General features: G+C 39.2%; 2 protein-coding genes across 2 annotated transcripts; both read right to left on the reverse strand.

The window, feature by feature from the left end:
* Window positions 1-1,925: 1,925 nt before the first annotated feature.
* On the reverse strand, window positions 1,926-5,863 carry LOC127624196 (protein FAM133-like). Its single transcript, XM_052098914.1, has 7 exons — window positions 5,573-5,863; window positions 5,151-5,220; window positions 4,895-5,035; window positions 4,615-4,673; window positions 2,723-2,812; window positions 2,527-2,619; window positions 1,926-2,249 (listed from the first exon to the last, which is right to left on the reverse strand). Exons 1-7 carry the CDS (start codon window positions 5,573-5,575, stop codon window positions 2,199-2,201), a joined length of 507 nt encoding a protein of 168 aa, XP_051954874.1. The 5' UTR covers window positions 5,576-5,863; the 3' UTR covers window positions 1,926-2,198.
* A 4,967-nt stretch (window positions 5,864-10,830) lies between these two features.
* Window positions 10,831-26,209, reverse strand: LOC127624304 (ammonium transporter Rh type A-like). The gene is made up of 10 exons (XM_052099073.1): window positions 25,931-26,209; window positions 15,662-15,845; window positions 15,336-15,486; window positions 14,720-14,867; window positions 12,965-13,131; window positions 12,741-12,878; window positions 12,535-12,656; window positions 12,373-12,446; window positions 12,160-12,233; window positions 10,831-12,074 (listed from the first exon to the last, which is right to left on the reverse strand). The coding sequence occupies exons 1-10, from the start codon at window positions 26,115-26,117 to the stop codon at window positions 12,000-12,002; spliced, it is 1,320 nt and encodes a 439-aa protein (XP_051955033.1). The 5' UTR covers window positions 26,118-26,209; the 3' UTR covers window positions 10,831-11,999.
* Between the last annotated feature and the right edge of the window lie 531 nt (window positions 26,210-26,740).

Below are 26,740 nucleotides of genomic sequence, written 5' to 3' on the forward strand. Positions count from 1 at the left end.
TTCCCTCCCCCATTTAATTCGGATGAGGAACAATCATTGCATTTGTTATGCCCTGTGCGGGCGCTACATACATACGTTGAGCGTACTTGCCAGTTCAGACTGTCTGATCAGCTCTTTATATGCTATGGAGGACGCACAAAAGGAATGAATATCTCCAAGCAACGACTTTCTCACTGGATTGTCGATGCAATTACACTGGCTTATGAATCGCAGGGTCAGACTTGCTCAATTGGTGTTAAAGCACACTCAACTAGAGGCATGGCCTCTTCATGGGCATGGACGAATGGTGTGTCCTTACAAGACATATGTTTTGCAGCAGGATGGTCCTCACAAAACACGTTCGCAAGGTTTTACAACCTAGACGTAATGTCTCTTTCTTCACAAGTCCTCTCTGTTTAGAGCACTTGCTATTCATTGGCCATATATATATATATATACTTATGCCCCCTTTTTAAGTACGGGCTCTGCATCATTTACACAACCGCCTGCATTCAGGCTGTTATAATTCCATAAGTCACAAGCACTTCATTATAAATAAACTCCCTTCCTGGACGGGTTCATAAGGAGTAATTCATACTATATGGCTATAGCTCAAATATTCATTATGAGTGCTCTCCTCCTGGCCATCATGAGGATCACTCACTGCGGCATACTCATGTCGGTCGTCGTCCCATAAGACTGCGCCGCCATGTTTCCTCTTTAGGAAGTCATGTCATGTAGTGCGGCGTGATGGGATTCTGTTCCCCATATGCGTTAGTAAGCGCAATGTCAAGTGGACTGAAGTCGTAAGGGAACGTCTCGGTTACGTATGTAACCTCGGTTCCCTGAGAAGAAGGGAACGAGACATTGCGAACGCTAGCCGCACCACAAGACTCAGAGTTCTTGAGGCACGAGCAATGCGTTCCTTGATCTCAGTCAGAAATTCTGAGGATATGGTGTGTGTGCACCTGTTTTATAGTGGTCAGTTCGCGCCGAAACGAGCAGTCAGTTTCGCGCCAAATACAGTTGGGGCTCAAACACCATAGCCAATATTACAATATTGCCGTTATTGTAGAGAGGGTTCAAACAGGTTGTGTGTGAAGGCACTCCCCATATGCGTAACGCAATGTCTCGTTCCTTTCGTCTCAGGGAACCGAGGTTACGTACCTAACAGAGACGTTATAAACATAAATCACTAATGATTGCTTTGCGTTGTTAGACCATTGTTCTTGCACTTACATTTATGTGATGTGCTTGTCAAATTATGCATGATGACACACACAGGCAGAAGAACTTGCATTTTCACAGTAATGGTGAAGATGCCACACCAACTAGTGGTTGAAATAATTATTGCATTTAGTACACTCTACTACATTTCTACAATGGCATGTGAAACTGAAAACTATTGATTTTTATTGATGCTACATTCAAGCCGCTAGGTGTCATTGTAAGTCCAAGATGACACAAAGACAAAAGTTACTGAGTACCCCTTTATGTGTTGAGATCCAGACCCAGACAAAGACCATGTTTATATGGTCTCATCAGAAGATTAAGACTCCAACACTGTTATATACATATATATATTTTTAAAAGTAAGTTCAGATACACATGATTTAAAATGGCACATCATGGAGGGCTAGTCTCTACAATCTGAACAACTTAACTACATTGATGTTTCAGATTCAAATGGTTTTTTTTTTAAAGAGAGAAAGAAAAAAATAAAGAAGCTTCACTTTGAGGAAAAATATACAACTTCAATTTCCTGGTGAAAGGTTGAATTAGTCCAAACTCTCTTTGTATTAATCACAACAAAACCTTATTCAGTCCCTTTAATTCTGCATCTCTCAGACAATTCCTTACACCTCTGATTTTGGACTGATCAAGAAATTATTCTGTTGAGGTTTGCCATTTAAAGACGAGAATAACAAAAAACATGACACCCATGATTACTCATAAATTATAATTTTTTTGATTTAACAATTTCAGTAACATGTAACAATGTTACATAGTGTACAGTTAATAAGATACAAAACATACTGTACGTATTGTCTGAAATAAAAAAGGAAGACATCAACCATCTACATAAAACAATGCATGTTAAGGAATAGTCATTGTATAGCATCAGGACAACACGAGTCGTTGAAGACGGTCTTTCCCTGAGTGGTGTTCAGGCTTGTAATGCTAAAAAAAAAAAAGAAAAAGTCCTGCTTGGGACTGAATCAGAAGGTGGAGTTTAAGAACTCAAGCAGTTCGGCTCTGTTTTTGTCCCTCTGTTATGAGAAAAAGCAAAATGTGGATGAAAAATCTGTGCACAAATCTTAATTTTATTCTGAGTACTAAAACTGATTCTGAACATTCTTTCAAGCCATTTTCAATTGCAGAAAGGAGACTTTAAAATGACTAATATAATGACATCAGGTTTACACACGTGTGATGGAGGTATGTTGTCTGGAGGTTGGATTATGATCGATGGAAGTTGTGATGTTTGACCTGTTCAGTTTATTTCATGCACTCCCTGTCAACAATCACTGTGTGTATTGAACATACCTGCTTGTCCTTCTTTGATTTTTTCACTTTCATTTTAATCTTCTTCCCTGATACCATACTGTACTTGCCGCTTTTCTTCTTTTCTTTAAGGTACTGGGGATGACCGAGAACTTTTATTGTGCTGACTTTGTATAATCAATAATTACAGAAAAATAAAGGCTGAAAGATGTGAGTGAGGTTTCAGTGGAGTGGGCACCTTTGAAATCTGAACAGGTCCAGAGCTGTCATCATGCACTTTGTGTCCCTTTTCCTTCTTCCGTTTGTGTGTCTTCTCTTTTTTTCCTTTCTATTAGAAACAATCAAATTCAAAGCGACATTTAATTAGTGACCATAAAAAGCTGGTGGGGAGACTAAACTAGCTTCTTAAACTGAAAGTTCACCCAAAAATTCTCTCATCATTTACTCGCCCTCATGCCATCACAGGTGTGTATAACTTTCTTATTTTTGTTGAACACAAATGAAGATTTTTAGAAGAATATCTCCACTCTTTTGGTTCTTACAATGCAAATGAATGGTGCTAGAACTTTGAAGGTGAAAAAAGCACATAAAGGCAGCATAAAAGTAGTCCATACGTCTCCAGTGGTTAAATCAATGTTCTTAGAAGCGATATGATAGATGTGGGTAAGAAAAGATCAAAGTTTAAATCTTTTTTACTATAAATCTCCACTTTTACATTCTTCTTATTTGTTTTTGGTGAATCACATTCTTCCTGCATTTTGCCACCTGCTGGGCAGGGAGGAGAACTAATATCATATCATATATCACTTCTGAAGATATGGATTTAACCACTGGATTATGCATGGATTACTTTTATGCCACCTTTATGTCCTTTTGGAGCTTCAAAGTTTTGGTCCCTATTTACTTGCATTGTATTGACCTACAGATCTAAAAATCTTCATTTGTCTTCAACAGAAGAAAGTCATACACATCTGGGATAGCATGAGGGCGAGTAAATGAAGAGAGAATGTTCATTTTTGGGTGAACTATTCCTTTAAGACTAATTATGTCAGACAATCTAAACGTACATTCAAGGTTCCCACACTTCGCAACAATAAATATCCATGACTTTTGCATCACCTTTCCAGATGTTTGTGATTACAAATTATTTTGATTCAGAACATCATTATGAATCATTAAGTCCCATTTGTGAATCATTTTGGAACTCAAAGGAACTATATACTCACAATCTTTTATTCTACACAATATTAGGGTTGTATGGTTTAACCGGTACTAAAGAAGTATCGTGATACCAGAATAATTAAAACGGTAAAATATCATCTTGTTGCTAATTTCGGTCACATATTACAGTATGCTGTCATTAGTAAAATTATATGAGATGTGACAGTTGAGATTAAATCAATGACAATTTGAAAATAAAATAAAAATCCTCTGGATCTGGCCAAGTGTGATCATTAAACAGCAGAAGGATGAAATGTAATGAAATATTATACAGTCCCATGCGCTGCGCGCTACAGAATGAACAAGAGGTGCCGCTCTGCTCCGTTATCTGCTTCACACACTGGTGCTTCATTTTCATGCAGTGTGTTTAGAGTATAAACGGCTGTTAACACTTAAATGAACTCCTCCGGTGCAGCTAAAAGATTTCAGCTCGAGACACAATCCCAGCATTAATGGGAGCTTGATATATCTAGTTGTAAAGACAGGAAGAACTCAAAGGTCTGTCAAAATAAAAGTCCCACTAAAATTAAAGCTCTACTCAAATGGATGCGTGAAATTTAAGACAGAAAAATGTAAGTACTGTATAAAAATGTAATATAAAGTAGCAATAATACTCACAATAATAATAAAAATTATATAATATTAATTATTGCTTTATTATAATTTGTAATCAATATCACAAATACAAGTGTTTTTCAGCATGTTGTGATTCAGTCAGAGCAGCCTTGTGCCACAGGTTTTTCAAGGTTTTCCATGAGCATGAGAGCCCTGTACACTAGAATCTTAATCAGCAAATTAACATTTAGTAACTCTGGTGGTGCAGAAATGTCACACTTAACCTTTATATTCAGTCTGAACCTACAGTATATGAATATATAAATGTAAACATATCCATAAAGAGCAAGTTACCTTTTTGCCATGCTTTTCTTTCCCTTTCTTTGAAGATTTTCTTCGCTTTTTGCAAGAATCTAGAGGTGGAAACACGAAATCGTCTGTATCACATACTTATTTTTTATGATTTCCTCTTTCCTGTCATTGAGGTACGTTTTACCACAACTCTTCATGGACACATAACTTTACTTGTTGTATTACAAATGTGATAATCACAGATGCCATGCGTAGATCATCCAATATTTAACATATCTAACATCTACATAAATAATAGCAATTTAAATTAAATGTAACTTACCTGAGCTACTGGAGCTGGACTTACTACGTGATGAAGCACTGCTGGATGAAGACTGTGAAGATGATGACACCGATGAAGAGGATGAGGAAGAACTGGAAGATGATGAAGATCTACTCCTTTTACGTTTGTGATTTTCTCTTTCTGTTAATGTATACATGCAAACAAACTGTAGCATTAATTAACAGCATTACAGTATGTATGTTTGGTTGTTCAGACCTGACGATCCTTTCATTGCATTTCTCTTCTCGAAACTCACCACTGCTCCGAGATTTTCTTCTGTCTTTTGCACTTGACTCGCTTCCCTCCATGCTATCCAATTTGGCAGACTGAATAAGAACAAATCAAGCAACCAAATACTCCAAATGATCAAAACCAAGTGAACTGACAACCTGGACAGCATTTGTGGGCATCCTAGCCCGAAATAACATTTTCAAAACTCTCATTCAATGCAAAACCGATGCTATCTATATAGGCAGCTCACTAAGTTTGGAAACACATCCATGGTCTAAATTTACATTGTCATTCTGTGATTTTACTTCATAAACTATGTAAACTCTTTCTATACAAATACTTGGAAGCAATGTGTAAAGCCAAAACCAAAGCTAACCATAGATTTACAGTGTTATCTGCAGGTTTAATAAGAGTACTGGCCTTTATATAAGCAGTTCAACACTTTACCATGTTTATCAGTCCTCGGAGTTTCCCCGATGTAAAATAAATCCTAACAGCATCAAAATCAGAGCATTAAACCAGCGCTGAAAATAAACTGAGGCGCATACAAAGATTTTGTTTTCATTTCTGTGATCAATTCTGCGCGTCAGGGAGATAAACATCACAGAGAAGCCATCTTAATTTACGTCATTAAAAACGACCCATCCGGGTACTCTCAAGCGCTGGCGCGTAAAACACATGCGCTCTGTAATAATAATTGTAATATTTTGTATTTATGTACCGTATATTTTCAATACAGTGTCTATTGAATTTTTTCGGTGTCTATGTGTAAATTACAGTCTAGACCACTACTGAAGTAACACGTAGTCAGAATTGTCACGTGGTACGTAATTCCTTTCTCAGCGATGGACATGTTGGACCAATCACACTCGAAATCAGAATGAGTTTTATTTTTTGTATTTATTTTTTTTATATAATTTTTTTATACTTTAATTGATGGTAAAAACAGTACATAAGTAATAACAGTCAACAAAAAAAAAAAAAATACATAAAAAAAGAAAAAACTAAACTAAAAGCTGGAGGTGGGACATCAAATAAATTGAACATATTGACAAATTATGAGATGACACTAAAAAAAGGAAAATAATTGCAAACGTATTGTTTTAAGGCCTTTTTGTTCTCAGAAAATGTATTTGAAATGAGGTATTTTTCAAGTTCTTTCATAAAAACAATAAGAAAGAGCTTAATTGCCAATAATATTAACACATACAATGACAGATGAGGTATAGTCTGTTGGATAAATATAAATAGACTAAGCTGTGTATTGCACATAATTATTGCTCAATGGGCCAGTTTTAACTATGAGATGGATAGCCTGAGGGAAAAAAAACTGTTCCTGTGCCTGACGGCACTGGTGCACAGTGCTCTGTAGCGCCAGCCAGAAGCAGGGATGGATTACCGTCCGGGTCAATGGGGCCAGTGCCCAGGGGCCCTTGACTGCCCGGGTGTGCCCTCGGCTTTAAGGCTGCATGATCTAGTTTGTTGATCTCCCCCACTCAACAACTTTTTGGCCTGAACAACGAACATCACCCCAATAATCTCCAATGGGGACCTTTGTAGATTATTGGCCCCAGGGACTTTGCAAGTCATAATCCATCCTTGGCCAGAAGGCAACAGCTCAAAAAGGCAGTGGGCTGCGTGAGTGGGGTCCAGATGTTTTTTCCAGCCCCTTTCCACCCTCTGGAAGTGTACAGTTCTTGAAGGGAGGGCAGGGGGCGACCAATAATCCACTCTGCACTCCGAACTGTCCTATATAGTCTTCTGATGTCTGATTTCATAGCTGCATCAAACTAGACAGTTATTAAAGTGCAGAGGACAAACTCAATGACTGCTGAGTATAACTGTAGCAGCAGCGCCTGCGGCAGGTTGAACTTCCTCAGCTGGCGAAGGAAGTACAACTACTGCTTGGCCTTTTTCACAATGGAGCCAATGTGGGTCTCCCACTTCAGGTCCTGTGAGATTGTAGTGCCCATGAACCTGAATGACTCCACTGCTACCACAATGCTCTTTAGAATGGTGCGATAGATCGATGATGAGGTGTTCATCCTAAAGTCCACTTTCATCTCCATTGTTTTGAGTGTGTTCAGCTCCAGTTTGTTTTGACTGCACCAGACAGCCAGACTCATTGTAATCTTGAATGACGCCTATGACAGTTGTGTCTTCTGCAAATTTCAGGAGTTTACCAGAGGGGTCCTTGGCGGTGCAGTCATTGGTATACTGGGAGAAAGGTAGTGCGTATGTCCCTGGTCTGTCAAGATGTTGCAGGATATGATGCAATCCCACATTGACTGCATCCGCAACAACCGACTGTAATAGATTTGCAATACGTGTGTGTATGTGGGTATGTATGAAGGTGAGTGTATGTACGTATATGTATAATTATTTATTTTTTATTCTTTTTTGTTTTAATTACCTATGTCTTGCTGCTGTTTTTAGTATTGTTTGTATTGTTGTACACTGGAAGCTCCTGTCACCAAGACAAATTCCTTGTATGTGTAAGCATACTTGGCAATAAAGCTGATTCTGATCCGCAACAGACCTGTTTGCTCGATAAGCAAATTGAAGGGGATCTAGAAAGTGTCCAGTGATGTCCTTCAAGTGAACCCCAGTCGCTCAAATGATTTAATGACCACAAACAACAGAGCGACGGGTCTGTAGTCATTCATTCCTGTGATTTTGGGTTTCTATTGGACAGGGATGATGGTGGAGCATTTGAAGCAGCAGGGAACTTCACACTCCCCCAGTGACCTGTTGAAGATCTGAGTGAAGATGGGGGCCAGCTGGCCAGCACAGGATTTTAGCCAAGTGGGTGAAACACTATCTGGGCCCTGTACATTTCTTATCTTTTGCTTCCAGAAGACCCGGCACACATCCTTTTCACAGATCGTAAGTGCAGGTTGAGTAGCAGAAGGGGAGAGGAGGGTGGTTGCAGGAGGTGTTGATGTTTGTGTGAAATAAAGGTAAGAGTGGGTGTGGGGTGTGAGACTAGGCTTTTCAAATCTAAGGTAAAACACATTCAGGTCATCAGCCAGTTGTTGATTCCCTACAATATTGGGGGAAGGTGTCTTGTAGTTATTAATGTCATTCAGGGCTCTACACACTGATGCAGGGTGGTTAGCTGAATTTTCAGCTTCTCAGAGTATCTGCTTTTAGCCACTCTGATCTCTCTTGTCAGTATGTTTCTGGCCTGATTGTACAATATGCCCTACTTCTGTAAGCATCCTCTTTGGCCTGATGAAGCTGCCTGAGTTTTGCTGAAACCATGGTTTGTCACTGTTGAATTTTAAATAAGTCCTAGTTGAAATGCATATATCCTCACAGAAACTAATATATGATGTCACCGTATCTGTGAGCTCATCCAGATTGGTGACTGCAGCTTCAAAAACACTCCAATCAGTGAAGTCAAAGCAGGTTTGTAGTTCCAGCTCTGCTTCACTGATCCATTGTTTTACAGTCTTTACTACAGGTCTAGCTGATTTAAGTTTCTGCCTCTCGGTCGGAAGAAGATGAACCAGACAGTGATCAGAGAGTGCGAAAGCTGCTCTTGGGACAAAGCGATATGCATGCTTTAATGTTGTGTAGCAGTGATCCAGTATATTTCTGTCTCTGGAGGGGCATGTAATGTGCTGTCTTTATTTTGGCAGTTTATGGGTGAGGTTGGCTCTGTTAAAATCACAGAGAATAATTAGAAGCGAGTCTGGGTATTGTTGTTCCGTGTCCGTGAACTGATCAGCCAGCTGTTGCAGCGCTGTGCTCACACAAGCTTGTGGAGGAATATAAACACTCACCAGAATAAATGAGGAAAACTCCCGTGGCGAGTAGAAAGGCTTACAGTTGAAAAAAAGCACTTCCAAATTAGGACAGCACATCTTCTTTTATAATGTTAGTTGTGGAGTCGTAGACCAACTTTCATAAATGTAAACGCATGTTTCACTGCCTCTTGTTTTCCCTGTTAACTCTGCAATGCGATCGTTCTGAACAGCTGAAAGATGTAACGCGCTGTCCGGAATGGTTTCACTCAGCCAGGCTTCTTGAAGCACAAGGCAGCAGAGTTTGAAAAGTCCTTGTTTGTACGTGTGAGGAGATGTAGTTTGTCTGTTTTATTAGGAAGAGAGGGAAGATTTGATAGACGAATATTCTGGCCTTATGTCAATATTCTGGCCATATTCTGGAGTGGTGGTGTAGTGGTCTAAATCACTAAACTGTTAAGCAGAAGGTTGTTGGTTCGATCCCCTCAGCCTGTTCCATGCCATGTCACAGCCAAGCCCCAGATTTCTCCATGCCATGTCACAGCCAAGCCCTAGACTGCTCCATTCCATGTCATAAGCAAGCCTCAGCTCCACGGTCCACGCCCTCCTTCCCTCCATGGTCCAGGCCCGCCTTTGCTCCACGGTCCAGGCCCGCCTACGCTCCACGGTCCAGGCCCGCCTCTGCTCAACGGTTCAGGCCCGCCTCTGCTCCACGGTCCTGGCCTGCCTCTGCTCCACAGTCCAGGCCTGCCTCTGCTCCACAGGGGACCTCCATCCCTATGACTCCACCTTGGTCCTCAGCCCCATTGGCTCTGCCCCTCGAGCCTCTCATATTCATATTTTAAACAATAACTTTATTATTTTAATAATTTTTTTTTTTTAGGTCATTCAAGATGTTTTTGTATTTATTTGTTCTATTTATGTTTGTATATTTAATTTACTTTTACTAATAATCAGTTTATTAATAATTAATTTCATTATGTTGTCTATTTTGTTATTTTGTAAGAAATTCCTAGAAGGTAGGTTACATAGGGGTATATGATGTTGTAAAAGATATGGGTGGTGGGGACCAAACATTAATATTTTTACTGGGGGCTTAGAATCCCCCAGCTATGGCCCAGCTTATGGTATATGCTCTCAATATATTTGTGCATATATTCTGGCAGGTAACAAACATGCAGGCTCATACATGCATTTACGTACAGTAACGCAGCTTGCTATACATCTATGGCAAAACATGGCTTTTCCTAAAGGGAACACTTCATGACTAAATAAGGCTGAATGACTGGAACCTCATTATTTTGGCAGTTTATGGGTGAGGTTGGCTCTGTTAAAATCACAGAGAATAATTAGAAGCGAGTCTGGGTATTGTTGTTCCTTGTCCGTGAACTGATCAGCCAGCTGTTGCAGTGCTGTGCTCACACACGCTTGTGGAGGAATATAAACACTCACCAGAATAAACGAGGAAAACTCCCGTGGCGAGTAGAAAGGCTTACAGTTGAAAAAAAGCACTTCCAAATTAGGACAGCGCATCTTTTTTTATAATGTTACATCTGTAAACCAACCTTCATAAATGTAATGTAATGTAATGTAATGTTATGCGCATATGGCCAAAAGTATGTGGAGTTGTGGACACCCCTTTCTAATTAATGGGTTTATGTATTCTAGTAATTTCTGTGAGGACAAATCTTATAATTGACATTATAGAGAATACCATTATTTACATCTAATTTATAGGCCTACCTGAATCTGCCTAAATATTCACAACTAAATGTGGCGAATAATATCACTGAGAAAAGTAACCAATGTGCCTAGTTGAAGTTTGTTTAACCTAATCAGAAATTACATTTTAAGCTTCTTGATGAACTTTACACAAAAGTTTAACAGAGATATTTCAGATTTATACCCACACAACAAAATGTATGAAAAAAAAATGAAACAAAAATTAATTCACACTAAATTCAGGCCAAATTTATAAATGACAGTAAAAGTTTAATACATTCACAGACCTTTCAAATACAATTAAGTGGTGCCAAATTTGGGAGAGAAGCATATGAGAACACAAATTCAAAAACACAAAAGTTAAATCAGTTAGTCAGTTTACATTAAGACAAATGTCCATGATGTTATACATTGAATGTTTTCTTAAAATTAAAATAACATGATATTCAAAAGTCTCACCAAATGCAAGCAATCACATCTACTTATTTGTACTGCTAACTGAGAGAGCAATGAAAGAGCTTTTAAGGTAGGCTCTCGAATTGCATAATTTTTTACAATAATCCTTAAAGAAAAGATGATGTTACACAATCTGTAATGTATTTGAGTTCAAATTAAATAATTAGACTTTGTGTGAATATATAAAAGTTGGCGTTAGTTTTCAGGATACAATTGTTTAAAATAATTCATATATCATTACATAAAGGGTTTTACTGATTACAATAATGGCTAATTATAATTGTTGATAAAACTTTTTCATGTTGAAGGATCTCTCTTTGTATATGAACTAATATGCATGATTTGCAAAAATACTTATGAAGCCTCAGTGAAGATATATCTTTAGTGATGACAAAAGGTGGCTATGGTTAAAAAAAGCTTATTGAACTACTTGGAGAAAAGACACTTAGGCAAGAAGTCTCACAATGGCTCAGATTTTTGGCACTTTACAGTGAGCAACTTTGACTGTCCTGACAACACTTAATGTTTATAAGCTCCATAGAATCTGGTTTGCACGATCAGTTCTTTTCATGCCGACAACAGATTTTTAATTGTGCCATTTCTATTATTGTTCTTTTAATTCATTGTTGTCATTGTTGTCAAATTATGAACTTTGTAACTTTTTGGTAATATGCTTTTAACCATGTTATGTTATGCCTAATATGAGAAGGTTTTAGAGACTACTTATTTGTGTAATAATGAGTTACATGCATGTTTTAATTTCAGCAACATATATTCGTAAAAAAACACCAAATACAATATAATACATGACATCTCCTCATATATGTGGATTCACTGTTTGAAATATTTCAGTAATTGGTGGAGTTGCTAATGGTTGAAAATCCCTTGAGGTGCTTATTGGATGAGGTCTCTTGATTTGTAAAGAAGTCGGTTTGGAGAAGAGCATTTTAAGCCTCTGCTATGTTCTTGGAATAATCCCCGTGAGCCAAATGTTGTTCGGTCTCCTCTTCTTCCTCGGGTAGCTGCATGTCAAACACACCCACAATTACCTTAAAAGGCATTTTATGAGCATTAAAAACTGTTGATTTTGCACTCTTTTTTTTTTACCTCCCAATAGATGTTATCATCAAAGCAGTTTTGGTCAGGTGGTTGTCCCAAAAATGGAATCTTCATAATCAGACCTGGAAGCGGTAAAAAAAAACATAATAATAATAATAAAAAAAGTAATAATAAAAAAAAACACTTTGCTGGACACATACTCAATTTAACATTTTAAAGATTAACATTTAAAAGAATTGTGGTGGAGGTAAAAGTACCAACCTGTGATCAACCCGCCCACCAAAGCAAACCCAAGGGATGATCCCAAACCACATGCCTGAGAAGCTGCTGAAACACTGAGAAAAACAAGCACAAAAATGAAATATTATTAATTATTAATACAAATACTAAATACACAACATAAAGGACTTCCAACTGCCCTACCCTTCCTTCCTATGAAGTGCTGCTGCCACAATGCCAGCAAAGCCACCCAGGATGCCCGGCATGCCGTGTAGATTGTGCACACCACAGGTGTCTTGGATTCCAAGTTTGGAGGCGAGTATGGGCTGAAGAAATCATGAAGAAATAATGGATTAATTATCTATTTGATCCCTGGATATTTTATTTTATTCCTGGTTTCAGACTCATACAGTGAGGAACTTGAAGCCAAGGGTGGAGATAATGCCTGCAACAATTCCGATCAACATTGCTCCAAATGGCTGGATGTTCATGTCAGCACAAGTACCCACGGCAACACCTCCAGCCAGCGTGGCGTTCTGAATGTGGACCTGTAAAGCAGAAAATGATAGTCTTATGGCACATAGACTGCTAAAACTTGAGATCTGAAAAAATACAGAAAGACCGGTTGACTCACCATGTCAAGTTTCCCCCTCTTCTCCACCAGACTGGAGGTGGCGTAGGCAGCGAGAGCACAAGCAGCCAGAGAGAAATATGTGTTGATAACGGCCGTAAGCTGAGCATCACCAGGTTCAGCAATAGCAGAATTAAAGCTGGGCCAGAACATCCACAGGTAGACTGTGCCTACATACACAAGAAGAGTGGAATGGTGAATGTACTTACAAACAGAATGCTTGGTGAATTACATTTATAAAATTATATTTATATACATATTTATGGACTTTTAGTGTTGGTACTCTAATGCATATAACTACAAATCTGAATTAGCAGACAAATCTGTAGATGTTTTTTGTAGATTGAGTATGAACCTTAGTCAGGGTATATGCCATATTTATTTTAACAGAAATGAAAACTAGGCTGTGAGGGACAGAAGCATTACAAGTTTTGTCTTATTTTTAAATCCATGTTTTCTGGAGTTTATTAGTTCAAAGGAAAGTTTTTGGAAAGACAATGTTTTGTTAACTGTATGATCAACAGTACAGCACATAGCCCATTGAATGTCCAAGCCCTCACAGCCTAATTTTTATACACCTCTAATCAAATATGGTATCTATCCTGCATAAGGAATAAGTTTCATCACAAGTTTTTTTTTTATATAAAGTGTTAACTGATATTCTTCAAGAATGCACAATGATCCTCCAACATAAATCCACATGAAGTCAGCATGTTGTTTCCGAAAGTCAAAGTACCCTATGATTGGCCACATTATACTGACTCTCTGACAACAAGTGACATCTCCCATCTGACACTTTTGCATTGGCTCAAGTGTGTTAACCTTCCCGTGTGGTATGACCGGAAGCATGTTGCTTCAGCCACGGAACAATTAGTGTAGCGCTTTTCTGAAACTACACTCAAAGCACTTAATATTGTGAACAGGGGGTTCTCCTCAACCTCCACCAGTGTGCAGCATCCAACATCTGAACAGTACGCTCAATAAACACCAGCTATCGGTGTAGAGGAGACAGTAGATTGAGAGAGCCAATTCAGGGTTGGGGATCATTAGGACGCCATGACTGATAAGGACAAAAGGGGAAATTTTCCCAGGACACCAGGGTTGAACCCCTGGGATTTTTAATGACCAGGTCCAGTCCCCAATGTCAGAACCTTCGTTTAATGTCTCATCCGAAGGATGGTGCTTTTTACAGGCTCGTGTCCCTATCAGCATGTTGGGGCGTTAGAAACCACAGAGACCCATGCTGGCCTCACTAACACCTAGTCCAGCAACAACCTGGAGGTCTCCAATCAAGCTATGGATCAGACTCAACACTACTTAGTTTCAGTGGGCAACCAGTCTAGAGCTACTAGGTGATATGGCTGAGATCAGTCTGTACCCTCAAATGATAAAACCCAATTTGTGAAATAGGAAATCCCATGAGGAATATACAGGGGCACAACTATGCATTTCTGAGTGGGTCTTCAAAACTATTTTTTTTTGCCACATGTATCTGTTAAGGGGTGGGGGTTGGTGTCATCATTATAAGTGTTGGGGGAGGGGTCGAGGAGGCCGATTGCTCCACCTTTAGTGAGCCGCTGCCACCTTAATTTACATGGCACCCCTATACACTGCATACCTTGCATATATGGTTTTTGCACCTCTGCGAATATATGTGCAGTCTTTTGTAAGAATTTGTTAGTCTTTCAGATTTCAAAGGGAAATATAAAACATGTTTATTTTTCATAATTGGCTACAACACAGAGGGTTAAAGCATACCAATCATTGCAAACATGTCTGAGTGGTAAACTGATCCATCATTCTCATGGCCATTCTGAAGACCAGGGCGATAAAGAACACGGGCAACAGCTAATCCAAAGTAAGCCCCAAAAGCATGGATGGTCATGGAGGCACCTACATCAGAAGCCTGTTGAGATAGGGAAATGTTTATTAATCTCCAGATCAAAAACATTTGGTAAAACTTCATTTTTGACTGCTGTAGTCTGCTGTAGTAGGGGGTATTCCCTTGAGAAATTTGGGACACTTTTGAACATCAGATCTGTAAGTTCCACACTTTTTACATTGCTTTCATTTATCCTTATGAAAGCAAGGCACTGTATCTTCTTCAAGAAGAAAAGGCACCCTTATATCCCAGTTGTTCTTGGAACAATGGGGGTGTGTTTATTAAGTTTATTATTGAACTTTAGGAAGGAGATAGAAATTTGAAAAAACTGCTTTTTCCTTAATCTTCAGCCCAGGTTCCTTTTGTAACAAATCAGATAGCAAGTGCATAGATTTTGTGTGGATATGTCCCTACCAATATTATGCAACTCTTAACAACAATATTTTATGTTTTCTTTCTGTGAAATTAAATACAATAGTAAAATGTACAAACCTTAATGACTTCCACAACCAAATGCTCATTGATGCAGAAGATGGTGATCTCCAATAGGGTCATGATGAGAAGCTGGACAGGGCTGGTTTTTCCTAGAACGGCTCCAAAAGAGATCAGAACAGTTGCTGTGCTGAAGTCAGCATTAATCATCCTGCAGAAAATAAGTTAAGGGACAGGTTTGGAGCATATTTAACAAAACTAGCATTTTATAAACTGAATGGATCAAATTGATTGGATGCATTTCAATTTTGATGAATAAATATATCAGTGTTATTAGGTCTGTTCACTTGGAGTCATCCTCTTAAACAAAGTTAATGTGCATTTACCGATCAATGGACACTCTTATTTTGCCACCATGCATTTCCCAAACGTTCTGGAAGAGAAGACCCCACTGCAAGCCAAAGGCAGCCAACAACAGGTTGAGGCCCACACTGCTGAAGCCATATCTCTTCAGGAAAGTCATCAAGAAACCAAAGCCAATGAAGATCATCACGTGTACATCCTGAAACACTGCAGATATTGATAAAGAGCTGATGTCAAGTATTTTTATACAGTAACACATATCTGCTCAGCAAACAAGATGTCTATTTAAGCAGTACAAAAATATTGGAACAGTTCAATTAGCGTGGTCTTAATTTTGCTGTAAAATGTCTTGTGTGCTCTTCTATTAGTCGAGCACTGACTGGTTTAGAAAGTGCCCCTAGTAACCCTTTTTGACATGGTTGTAATTTTATTAAATTCACATGACTGTAATGAGTGTTCAAATATGCTTCATCTAGGATCAGACTCATCCAAGAAATCCAGCCTTTTCTATACACCTATGTTTGTCAAGTAAGATAAAGACAGAAGTTAAAAAGATACACAACCAGTTAGAAATGTTCATATGAATTCACAAGTGAATATGCTCACTGATTGTCTGCTGGCATTTGCCCATTTTTCCTGCAGAAAGGAAATTTCTTATTATTTTATAAGACTATCCAACTCAGGAAGCCATGTAGTCAACATCACTGGACAGAGAGATATGATACGAAAGTCAACATCGCTGGACAGAGATAGGATATGATCCAGAACACCTGATTCATCAGAAAGGCACATTTTCTAAACACAGGATACAAACTATATTATTGTGCTTGTTGATAATAATCAGATGCAGGGTCTCATTCTCAGTCCCAGAAGAGACAAGAGGAACTATAGAGCATGGACCTCCACAAGGTGTGGCACCACGCATTGAATAGCTGAACATTACTTCAGGCTTCCTTGAAATGCCTCTGAAACCCTCCACCCATTCAGTAATCCTCTGGGTCTCCACACAAAATCTAAACTTGCCAGTGGACAAACCCAAATAATCATCAATCATAGTACTTATGGTCTGACATCTGGTAAGCCCATCAAGATAACAGACAATCCCTGTACGTACTACCGACCAACTTTAATAGTGAAGCACTTTGCTTGCTGTCTATAAACAACCATATCCTCATTTTATAACATTCTTCATGCTGGCGGCAGACCATGCACAAATAACTACTGTATGAAGACAGTACTGAACAGCAGGGGCGTTTCTATGGTCAGTGGATATTCAGGGCTTAGCCCAGAACACTGTGGATACATAAGGTGCATTTGATGAAATATAAAACACTTTATAATACAATTTAAAAATGTTACATCTGGTGTCATTTATGTAATTAATATTTAAATATTACTGAAACTAAAACTAAAATGTCCCACTCAATATTGTCTCAGATATGCTGCTCAAAGATCATAAATTACATACTTTCAATGCTATGTATTTTAAAACGTGGTTTAAATTATTTTTTTTTTTCTTCTGCCTTTCCGTAGTTCACCGCACATTGTGTACAACTGGCAGTTTTATAGCTTATCATTAATTTGTCTGGTGTTTTTAACTTAGTTTAGAAAATAACAGGCTGTAAATATGCTAAAATAGGTGCTTATAAGAAATAATTTTTCTAGATTTTGCAATGTTTGCGAGGTTTATGGCATTGTGTCGTAATAATATAGATTTTTAAATGCGAATGTTCTGGCTCGTAACTTAAAAATTGCAAATTCCTAGAGCACATGTGTATTCTATCTCTGTTTTAAGAGTTATAAGTATATCTAAATATTTTAACCCAGATGTGACAGGGCGCAGGGCGGGGCCGGGTCGTGATTCTCCACACTCGGCCCCTTATCAGGCTAAATCAAGCCTCCGAGAGGGATAAAGGCTGACTGCGGAGGGTGGTGAGACAGAGAGAGAGCGTTTAAGGGCAGCTGTCTGTCACATGTAACTTTTTCAAAATGGCGCCGAGGCAGGGCGCCGTAGCAAAAGCTCTTCTATGTGCTGTCTGTTTTATGTTTGTTTTTATCTGTGATGCACTTGTCACTTTAAGCTATGGCCACGAGACACTTCTGAGGATTCGTGAGGAAGTTTGTGGATTGTCATCTGTCAATACTGGTCTGAGGTGTGCTGATTTCGATGCGTGCCCTATCCGAGGCAAGCGAGGCCAGGACTCGGGTCGCGGAGGTCGGGAGCAGAGCGAAGGGACTGGGCCGAGGTATCGCCACACACGCAGTACATCTGAGCCCCTGAGTGGGGATACTACAGGCTACCAGCGGCGGAAGCGCAGACACCGAGGGAAGCGAGGGGGGTTGCTTGTGAAGCTGCGCAGCCGCCAGTCGAGGATCCCGCTGCCGTCCATCTACCTGGCGAATGTTCAGTCATTGTCGAACAAGACGGACGACCTGCTGAGCCGCATTAAGACCCAGCGCGAGGCCCGGGACTGCTCCGTGTTTTGTCTGACAGAGACGTGGCTACACAGCGGCGTGCCGGACTCTTCTTTCCAGCCGCCGGGTTTCTCTGTCCACCGCTCGGACAGGGTGAAGGAGCGCACCGGGAAATCGAAGGGTGGAGGTGTGTGTTTTTTAATTAAAGAACTATGGTGCACGGATTGTGTCATCGTGAACAAAACTTGCAACGCTAACTTGGAATGTCTTATTTTGAAATGCCGCCCCTTTTATCTCCCACGGGAGTTTTCGGTAATGTTCCTGTGTGGTGTTTACATACATCCACGGGCGGACATTTCTGTTGCCTTGCGGGAATTAAGTGACATTGTACACAAATTTGAGAACTCCCATGTTAATGCTGTGGTTATAGTAGCTGGTGATTTTAATAAGTGTAATTTTAAATCTGCTTTTCCCAACTACTATCAGCATGTTAAACATCCAACTAGGGGAGCACATATCCTGGATCACTGTTACAGTAATGTAAAATCTGCTTATCAATCTAGTCTCAGACCAGCCTTTGGAAAATCAGATCACTCCTCTGTGTTACTTCTTCCTACATATATACAGAGGAGTAAACAATTAAAACCTTCATCATGTATTGTTCAGTGCTGGACGAAGGAAAGTGAAGTGAAACTACAAGGATGCTTTGATGCTACTGATTGGTCTGTGTTCCGTTCAGAAAATTTGGATGAGTATTGTGATGCAGTGACTGGGTACATTGATTTCTGCATTGATTGCTGTGTTCCAAAAAAGGTAACAAAACAGTATGCTAGTCAGAACCCGTGGTACAATGGTGATGTGAATAAGAAAATACAACAGCGGGCCATGGCTTTTAAATCTGGTAACGCTGCTGCTTATAAGTTGTCCAGATATTCTTTGGAGCGGTCAATTAAAGCTGCTAAACGAGCCTATGGAGCTAAGATAGAGGGACATTTCATGGAGGCGGACCCACAACGTATGTGGCGAGGGTTAAATTCTATCACCGCATGGAAACCTAGAGGAGGATCCAGTCCCAATGTTGATCCATCCTTGTCAAACAAACTAAATAAGTTTTATTGTCGTTTTGACATTGGAAATGTTGAACCTGTTGTTTTTCCTGCTTGTAACGAGCAGAGTTTTACCATCATTCAGGAGGACGTTCAAAGGATCTTGTCCAGGACAAAGGTGAGGAAGGCACCTGGACCGGATGGTATTCCTCCTTGTGTCCTTAAACTGTGCTCCGAGCAACTTAGTCCTGTTCTGACTGAACTTTTCAACATGTCACTGGTGAGGTATACTGTTCCAGTTAGCTTTAAAAGATCATTTATAATTCCAGTGCCCAAGAAGTCACCTGTGACGAGTCTGAATGACTATTGGCCAGTGGCCCTCACATCTGTCCTGATGATAACCTTTGAGCGGTTGGTGTTGAACTTTATCAAAGATCAAATCCCTGTGTCTGTGGACCCACTACAATTTGCATATAAGAAAAACAGAAGTGTTGAGGACGCCATCTCCTTTGCTTTAAACTCTGTCTATAAGCATCTAGATGTACATAAATCATATGCTAGAATGCTATTTATAGACTATAGTTCAGCTTTTAATTCAATGGTCCCAACAAAGCTCATTCACAAACTGAAGTGTCTTGGACTCGATGATGCCATTTGTAAATGGATTTTAAATTTTCTTACTAGTCGACCACAAAGGGTCAAAATCAATGGTTGCGTTTCAGATGAGCTGTATGTTAGCACTGGTTCACCGCAGGGGTGTATCTTGAGCCCCCTATTGTTCACATTGTATACTCATGACCTTGAAGCTTCCAATGCTAATAATGTGATAATCAAATATGCAGATGATACAACAATCATTGGGCTGATCAGTTTAAATGATGAATCTCATTATCGTGGGGAGGTGGAGAAGGTTGTTCAATGGAGTAAGGAAAACAACTTGCTTTTGAACACTTCAAAAACGTGTGAACTTGTTATTGATTTTGGTCACAATAGAAATCAGGTGCCTATTACTATCGATGATTCAAATGTGCAGATTATTGAGAAATGTAAATTTTTGGGTGTGACTCTTTCTCATGATTTGAACTGGAGCTCAAATACAACTAACATTGCTAAGAAAGCGAGACAGCACCTCTTCTTTTTACGTAGGCTTCGAGAGTTCACCCAAAATACTAAGATTCTTCTGAATTTTTACTACTGTGTAATTGAGATTGTTCTAACTAGTTGTATTACTGTGTGGTTTGGTAATCTCACCTTGAAAGAGAAGAAGGCTTTGAACAAAGTGGTTAGTTCAGCCAGCAGGACTATTGGCTGCACTTTGCCGCTTCTGGAGGTTACATATAAATCTAGACTTTTGGAGCGAGCTTTAAAAATTGTTAATGATGATTCGGGCCATCCTGCAGGGGCCTTTTTTGAGATGCTTCCCTCAGGGAGAAGGTATCGCTCTGTCAAATGTTCTACTGATCGTCATTTAAACAGTTTTTTTCCCCAAGCTGTGATCACTTTAAACAAAGCACTTTAAATCAGTGTATGGATTTTATTGTACGGTGTTTTATTATTGAGTTTTATGTGGTATTTGCTTGTCTGTTTTATGTTATGTCCTTTTATGTGTTGATGTTGCACCTTGAGCTTCTTGCACATTTTCTTTTTCCAATGTGGTTTTATACTGCAAATGGCTAATAAAGTGAAATGAAAATGAAATGAAATGAAATGTGTGTGTTTGTGTCTTTTCTGTTTAAGTTCCTTCCAAAATATTATTTACATTGTCAAGCCGGTTCTCACCTCCTCCTTTCCATTAATCCCATTACACTGGTGCCGAAACCCAGGAAGGAGGAGGGATACACCGTAGTGGAGTTCTCGCCGCTACCATCCACCTCAATGGAGCAGCCATAGCCATCTGTTGTGGGACAGAGAAGCCTGGCCTCCTGGAAGTGAAGGAACGACCGCCGACCATGAGGAGAGAAGGGGCTCCTAGCTGACCGCCAGAAGCGGGAGAACCGCTGCCAGGGGCGGGGGAGACCCCTTCTGTTTCCCGAGAACGCAGTGGGGCGTTCCGTTTGCCAGGGGCTGGAGGACTGCCTCCGATCCGCCCAGGGAGGTGCGGCTGTCGTCCGTTAAAGGGTGGAGGAGTGGCCAAGAAGTGGCCGAGGACCAAGCTACGGCGTATCGGAGAACCGGCGAGTAAGTGTTTTTTTTTATTCTCTCTCTCTCTCCTACTGCCGCTCTGCATTGGCATTTTCCCTCTCTTTTAAATTTTACAGTGTTTTTTTGTTGGGGGTACTGCACTGTTACAGGGAGCACCCCCTATTCTAATCATTATTGTTTCCCCTCCCCTGTCCCCTCCCAGATTCTCGAAGGCGGGGATGACCTGCCGGCAGACGAGGCGTAAAGCACGCCCTCCCCTAGGGAAAGGGGGGGGGGGGGGTGTACGTCATGCAGGGGACGCCCGGCCTGAGAGAATGAGGGAGGAATGTGACAGGGCGGAGGGCGGGACCGAGTCATGATTCTACTCACCCAGCCCCATATCAGGCTAATCAAGCCTCCGAGAGAGATAAAGGCCGTCTGCGGATGGTGGTGCGACAGAGAGAGAGAGAGCATTTACGTGCAGCTGTCCATCATATGTTTGTGTTTCTGTCTTTTCGTTTAAGGTCTTTATTAAAAAATATTATTTATATTGTCAAGCCAGTTCTCACCTCCTCCTTTCCATTAATCCCTTTACACCAGAGTAATACTGATAATACAGCTTATATTATGTGTTAAGCAGCTTTAACAGAAAACAAAATAAAAGCAGTTTAATTCATTCACAAGCTTTGAGGAAGTTAGCTGAAGTTTACTGTATATACTGTATATGCCTCTGGTTTACTGTCTCCAGCTAAAAGCTGTCATAAAATATGTTAACCTGTCTGAGCACAAACAGATCTTCTGGCTGGGGCTGCAGCTGCACGAACCATGAAGAGGTTTTTACTGATTTTTCTCATATGACAAATTGTGTGGTGTGTTTTTTTAAACACAAAACAGTCGGATATCCATTTTGGACACTCTGCTTTCAGTCTCTCACTAAAATACACGAGAGTAATGGGTGCGCGTGGTAGTGTCTCTTTCACCATTTGGAACAGCATACTAGCATACATCTCTTACTATTTCGACCATATCTGTATATAGCAGAAACAGTAAGAGTATTATGCTTGTATGCTATTGTGAACACTTAGTCTGCACGCCAGCAACTTTCTGCATCAATCATTCTTTGCTAAATGATTTCATGTGGCTCGCTGTATGGGTCACGGATGCTTCCTTGAACACAAGAGGTGCTAAAGGCCCTTTTCGCCCCCTTCCTCAAACTGTGCTATCATATTACGGCAAAACACTTTTACTTTCCTCCTTTTTCCTGAATGTGGAATTGTCCTCTGATTCATAATGGAAGCTTGTTTTTGTTTTCCAGTCTTAAGTGTTTTCACTCACATCAGTGCTTGTTCTAAGCATATAATGTGACATTTAGAATATTAAAAAATAAAAGCCAAAAGAAGCCAAAAAAAGCAGTTTCAGAGTGCTGATACTTTACAGTCGTGATGACCATCTTTTGACAGTGCCTAACCAATCCAAATTAAAGGAGTGGGTGGGTGATGTGTAGCGATGGCTGGAGGTTGGCTACATTGATATTATTAGCTACTTTGATTTGTAAAGACAGACAACAAGTTTTACTCCAACTAACACTTAAAATAGTTGCAATAGCTCAAATGATAGAGTTGGATAGACCACAAAATAATGTGGTTGCTTCAGCAATAGCGTTTTTCATGTCACATTTGCTTTTTATGACACTATCGGTTAGGTTTAGGTTTAAGGTTAAGGATAGGGAGGTAGGTTTTGTTGATTTAGATCTCAATAGAGCATTAACCTTTAAAAACTCATCTGTTATGAAGAATTATTTACTTGAAAAATTATGAAACTTTCTAAAACCATTCTTAAAATGGTTTTAGCCACTCAGAGATACTTCTCCTTGGAACTGCTGGGATATGTGTAAGGAACCAAATAATATAATTTTGCAAAGTGAGAAGAGGTGGAATAAAAAGCAGTCCTGTTAACCACCCAAAAACATTTAAGTGAGCCTCTGACGCAGATGAATGACCAAGGTTATCAGCCTTTATCAGCCCTTCAAATCTTTTCCTTTGATCTCGCTATTGATCTCTATGTCAAAAGCAGAGAGCGATACATTATTACATTGATTGGGTCGGCAAGGTAGGGGAGTTTTCCCTAGTTATTTCATGTGAGCAAACTTTGGAAATGAAAAACAGATAACTGCCGGCTGAGTAAAGGTGCATTATCCATTTTCCTCAGCTGTTGACTCTTAAAACAAACAGAATAATTTTCTCAGTAAACATTTTTTGTATCCTTCATGTGCAACAAATTTGCTGATAAAGTCTCAAAGGGTCAATTTTCCTAATGGGTGGAAAGTTTCCACTCTCTACGAATGTACTGTAATGAAAGACCTAATTACATTCTGTCAGCGCTAATTAGGCGCATGGTGAATGTAATTTGAACATAACTTTGCAATGTGTGTTTTCTCTGTTGCCAAGATTAAAATGCCCTTTATTTTCATTTCTTTGAAGCCTTTCTCACTCATATCTGGAATGCTTTGCATGTACGACCCTGACCCAAAGTGACAGATGGCCTAAATTTTCCCAGACTATAGACACATATGCTTTTTATTTTCATGCTTTCTTCTCACTTTTTTTTTTCAAGAGGTCATCAAGTTCATTGGGGGGTAAAGAATGTGTATGCTTTAGTAATATGGTTGTCACTCTGTTTAATAAAGAGAGGCAAGTAACCACTTCACATGCCCTGCACATAAACAAACAATCTAAAATGGATTTAGCACAATACTTAAGTGTGGTCAACTACATAAAAGACCTCCAATAATTACATTACTTTTAATGAGATTTATTTAAATTATTTAATTCTTATTTTAAAAAGCAAGTATGGATCTAGACTTCAATTATAGAAAATGTGTACATTTGGTCTCATAAATGTCATACATATATCCCCACCACTCAATTGTAAAGGATGAATACATTGTGTTGAATCTTCAGGAGACTGCATTGAACTGCACAATTAAGCTGCTGTTTGTTGGAGAAAATTGTTGTGTACAAGATAAAGGGGGTTGGAACAGCCCAGTGTCTCTATGAAGTGCTCTGACCACCACAAAGAACATCAAACTACAACTGTAATAATAATAATAATAAAAAAGACAGGTCCTAGACAGATGAATCCATTACTAATCCTATCCCAGTTCTTTGAACAGTGTAAGTTTAAAGGACTTACACATTTGAAATCTAAGCGAATGAGTCAAATAACAAATTGTGAAGGGTTGATTCGAAACGTTGAGTGTGCATATGCTGTTGACACTAATCTTGCATGTTCATACTCTCCACACCCCACAGTTGGGTTCAGTCCCAACCATGTCCAAGCTACCACGAGTGCAACATTAAGATAAGAAATTTGCATTTTACAACCAATGCAAGTCATCTCTGCAAATCAGCATAGCACGCAACACACAGAGAAAATTAAAGGAATGCAACTTATAACTAAGCTTGAATTGATAATTGAATTGAATTGTTAATACAAATGTTTTCTGTTATTACGTAATAAAGGCTGGCATTCTCTAGATAGTTGACATAAAGAAAACACTGAAGCTGACCACCATCACCCTCCTCCTATTTGTTCTAAGAAAGACATGGCATTGGCTTCTCTCTGAAGGGAGTATTTTTAGGTTCTTGCGTGCGGAATGAACATTAGTTACATGTTACCGCCAAAGGCTTCGCAGAAATGACCTAGAAGAAAATGTTCTTGCTCAAAGGTTGCTCTGTCATAGCTCAGGAAACCTAACTGAGTTCTTAGTTGTTTCATTAATCAACTTAGTTTTAGATGTTTCTCTTTTTCTTTGGGAGAAATAAACATAGAAACATAGAAGTAGGAAAATGAACTAATAGGAATCAATTTGCTCTCAATTTAGTCTCATTGCTGTCTAGGAGAAACAACTGAGATATTGTGTGATCTTATGTTTTCCCCCTATACTGTAAAAAGTAACCTGCCATTGTTACTTTATGGAGCTATTTCTACTTGATCTAACCATTTAAATGAGTTTTGTTGGTATAATAGTCAGGTTGATTTAGTCATATTAAATAATATAGTTAATTTAGATGTTACCTCATGGAGCACATCTGTTTATTTTTTTGGGTACATTTATTTTTCAGTGTATAGTGTGAATCAAGCTATCTTTTATTCAACTTTACTGTATGTCTTTGGTAAGAAAACAGGAAAGATGCTTTTCTTCTTCTACTAAAATTGTATTTTTTTTAGCTTATCAGTACAAGTGCAATAATAATGTACTAAACAGGTGTCTAATTGTCCTAATTGTCTATATGAATTAGTTTTCACCTTCAGTACTAGCGGGATACAATATACATATATGAGCAGTTGACACATAACGTGTCAACATTAAGATTTCAGTTTCATATTATATCAATATCAATATTTAAGGTAAAGTGTATATTTTAGATTCTGTAACTGGTCACCATTTCTTTAAAATGTTCACCATCTTAATTACCTTTTTGCCTTTTATTCACGCCTATGGTGTGACAAATCAGTTTTTTAAAGTACAAATATTCCATGTAGTCTCTCAATTAATATGAGGTCAGAAACACTGGATTATAATTAAAAAGTAATCATTTTAGATGGAGTATAGCTTGACACACCTCAGGACATGCCGACTACCCAACAGCATTTCACACCAACAACCCATCTTCTTAAAAAAGCAGAAGTGATCTGAGAGATACTTACTGGGGTAGAGGGTCATTGGGCTTTTAGGATGACTTTCATTCCCTGTAGCATGGTGACCCCCCTCAAGTCCATGAGCATCCCCAGTATCATAAACCACAAAAAGAGCATACAGGATAATGGTCACAGCTTCCAGTATCAAGGCCAGAACGGGGAACTTGATCCTCATGTTGGTGGTGTATGCTGGCATGCTTGCACACTTTCTCAGTGTCTGTCCTGTTCTTCCTCTGTGCGTGAGTGACTCTCCCTCAAGTTTACACTTCTTTCACTCTTTCCACTATCTGTGGCTTGTGGGGGGAGTCCAGAAAGTTGTGTATGGTTTTGAATTGGCTGCAGGTTTGAGGAAGGCCAATGACAGTTGAGACAATTAAGGTGGGGTGGAGACACCCCCATGCTGCACCATGCCTGTGGGAATGGGTTTCCTTTCTGTTCTATTTATGTAAAATAAGAACAGTGTTTTAAATGCACAAAACATAAATACATTTAAAAATATATGGCTTACATGTCTCCTTGGAGAACCATAAATATGAGAACCATTGCCAGATTTGTAGCATCTAAATTGTTATTTGTATTACATGGAATGTCATTGTTTTGCCACAGAGATAGTTGTCTATTTCAGTTGTGTGATAATGATTTATGTTGTTTATATATTACAATAATAATAAATCAGAATAAAGAATTGATCATTATTCGTTGTTATTTCATTAGTTCTATTTTGTTTGCCACTTTTTTTTTTTTTTTACAGTGTTTAATAGTTTCATGTTGAATTATTTATTGTATTTTCAATTATGTATTCACAACGTGTAGCTTGGT

This window comes from Xyrauchen texanus, chromosome 30 (assembly GCF_025860055.1).
Source record: "Xyrauchen texanus isolate HMW12.3.18 chromosome 30, RBS_HiC_50CHRs, whole genome shotgun sequence".
In the NCBI taxonomy this organism is placed as follows: Eukaryota; Metazoa; Chordata; class Actinopteri; order Cypriniformes; family Catostomidae; genus Xyrauchen; species Xyrauchen texanus.

Coding starts and splice junctions, on each gene's coding strand:
- LOC127624196 (XM_052098914.1), bottom strand. Junction 4,674..4,894: donor GTCCAGCTCCAGTAGCTCAG/GTAAGTTACATT, acceptor TTCCACCTCTAG/ATTCTTGCAAAAAGCGAAGA. Junction 2,813..4,614: donor AAGAAAAGCATGGCAAAAAG/GTAACTTGCTCT, acceptor TGTTTCTAATAG/AAAGGAAAAAAAGAGAAGAC.
- LOC127624304 (XM_052099073.1), bottom strand. CDS start 26,117: ATGCCAGCATACACCACCAACATGAGGATCAAGTTCCCCGTTCTGGCC. Junction 13,132..14,719: donor AGACATGTTTGCAATGATTG/GTATGCTTTAAC, acceptor TTGTGTATGTAG/GCACAGTCTACCTGTGGATG. Junction 12,447..12,534: donor GCACTTCATAGGAAGGAAGG/GTAGGGCAGTTG, acceptor TGTTTTTCTCAG/TGTTTCAGCAGCTTCTCAGG.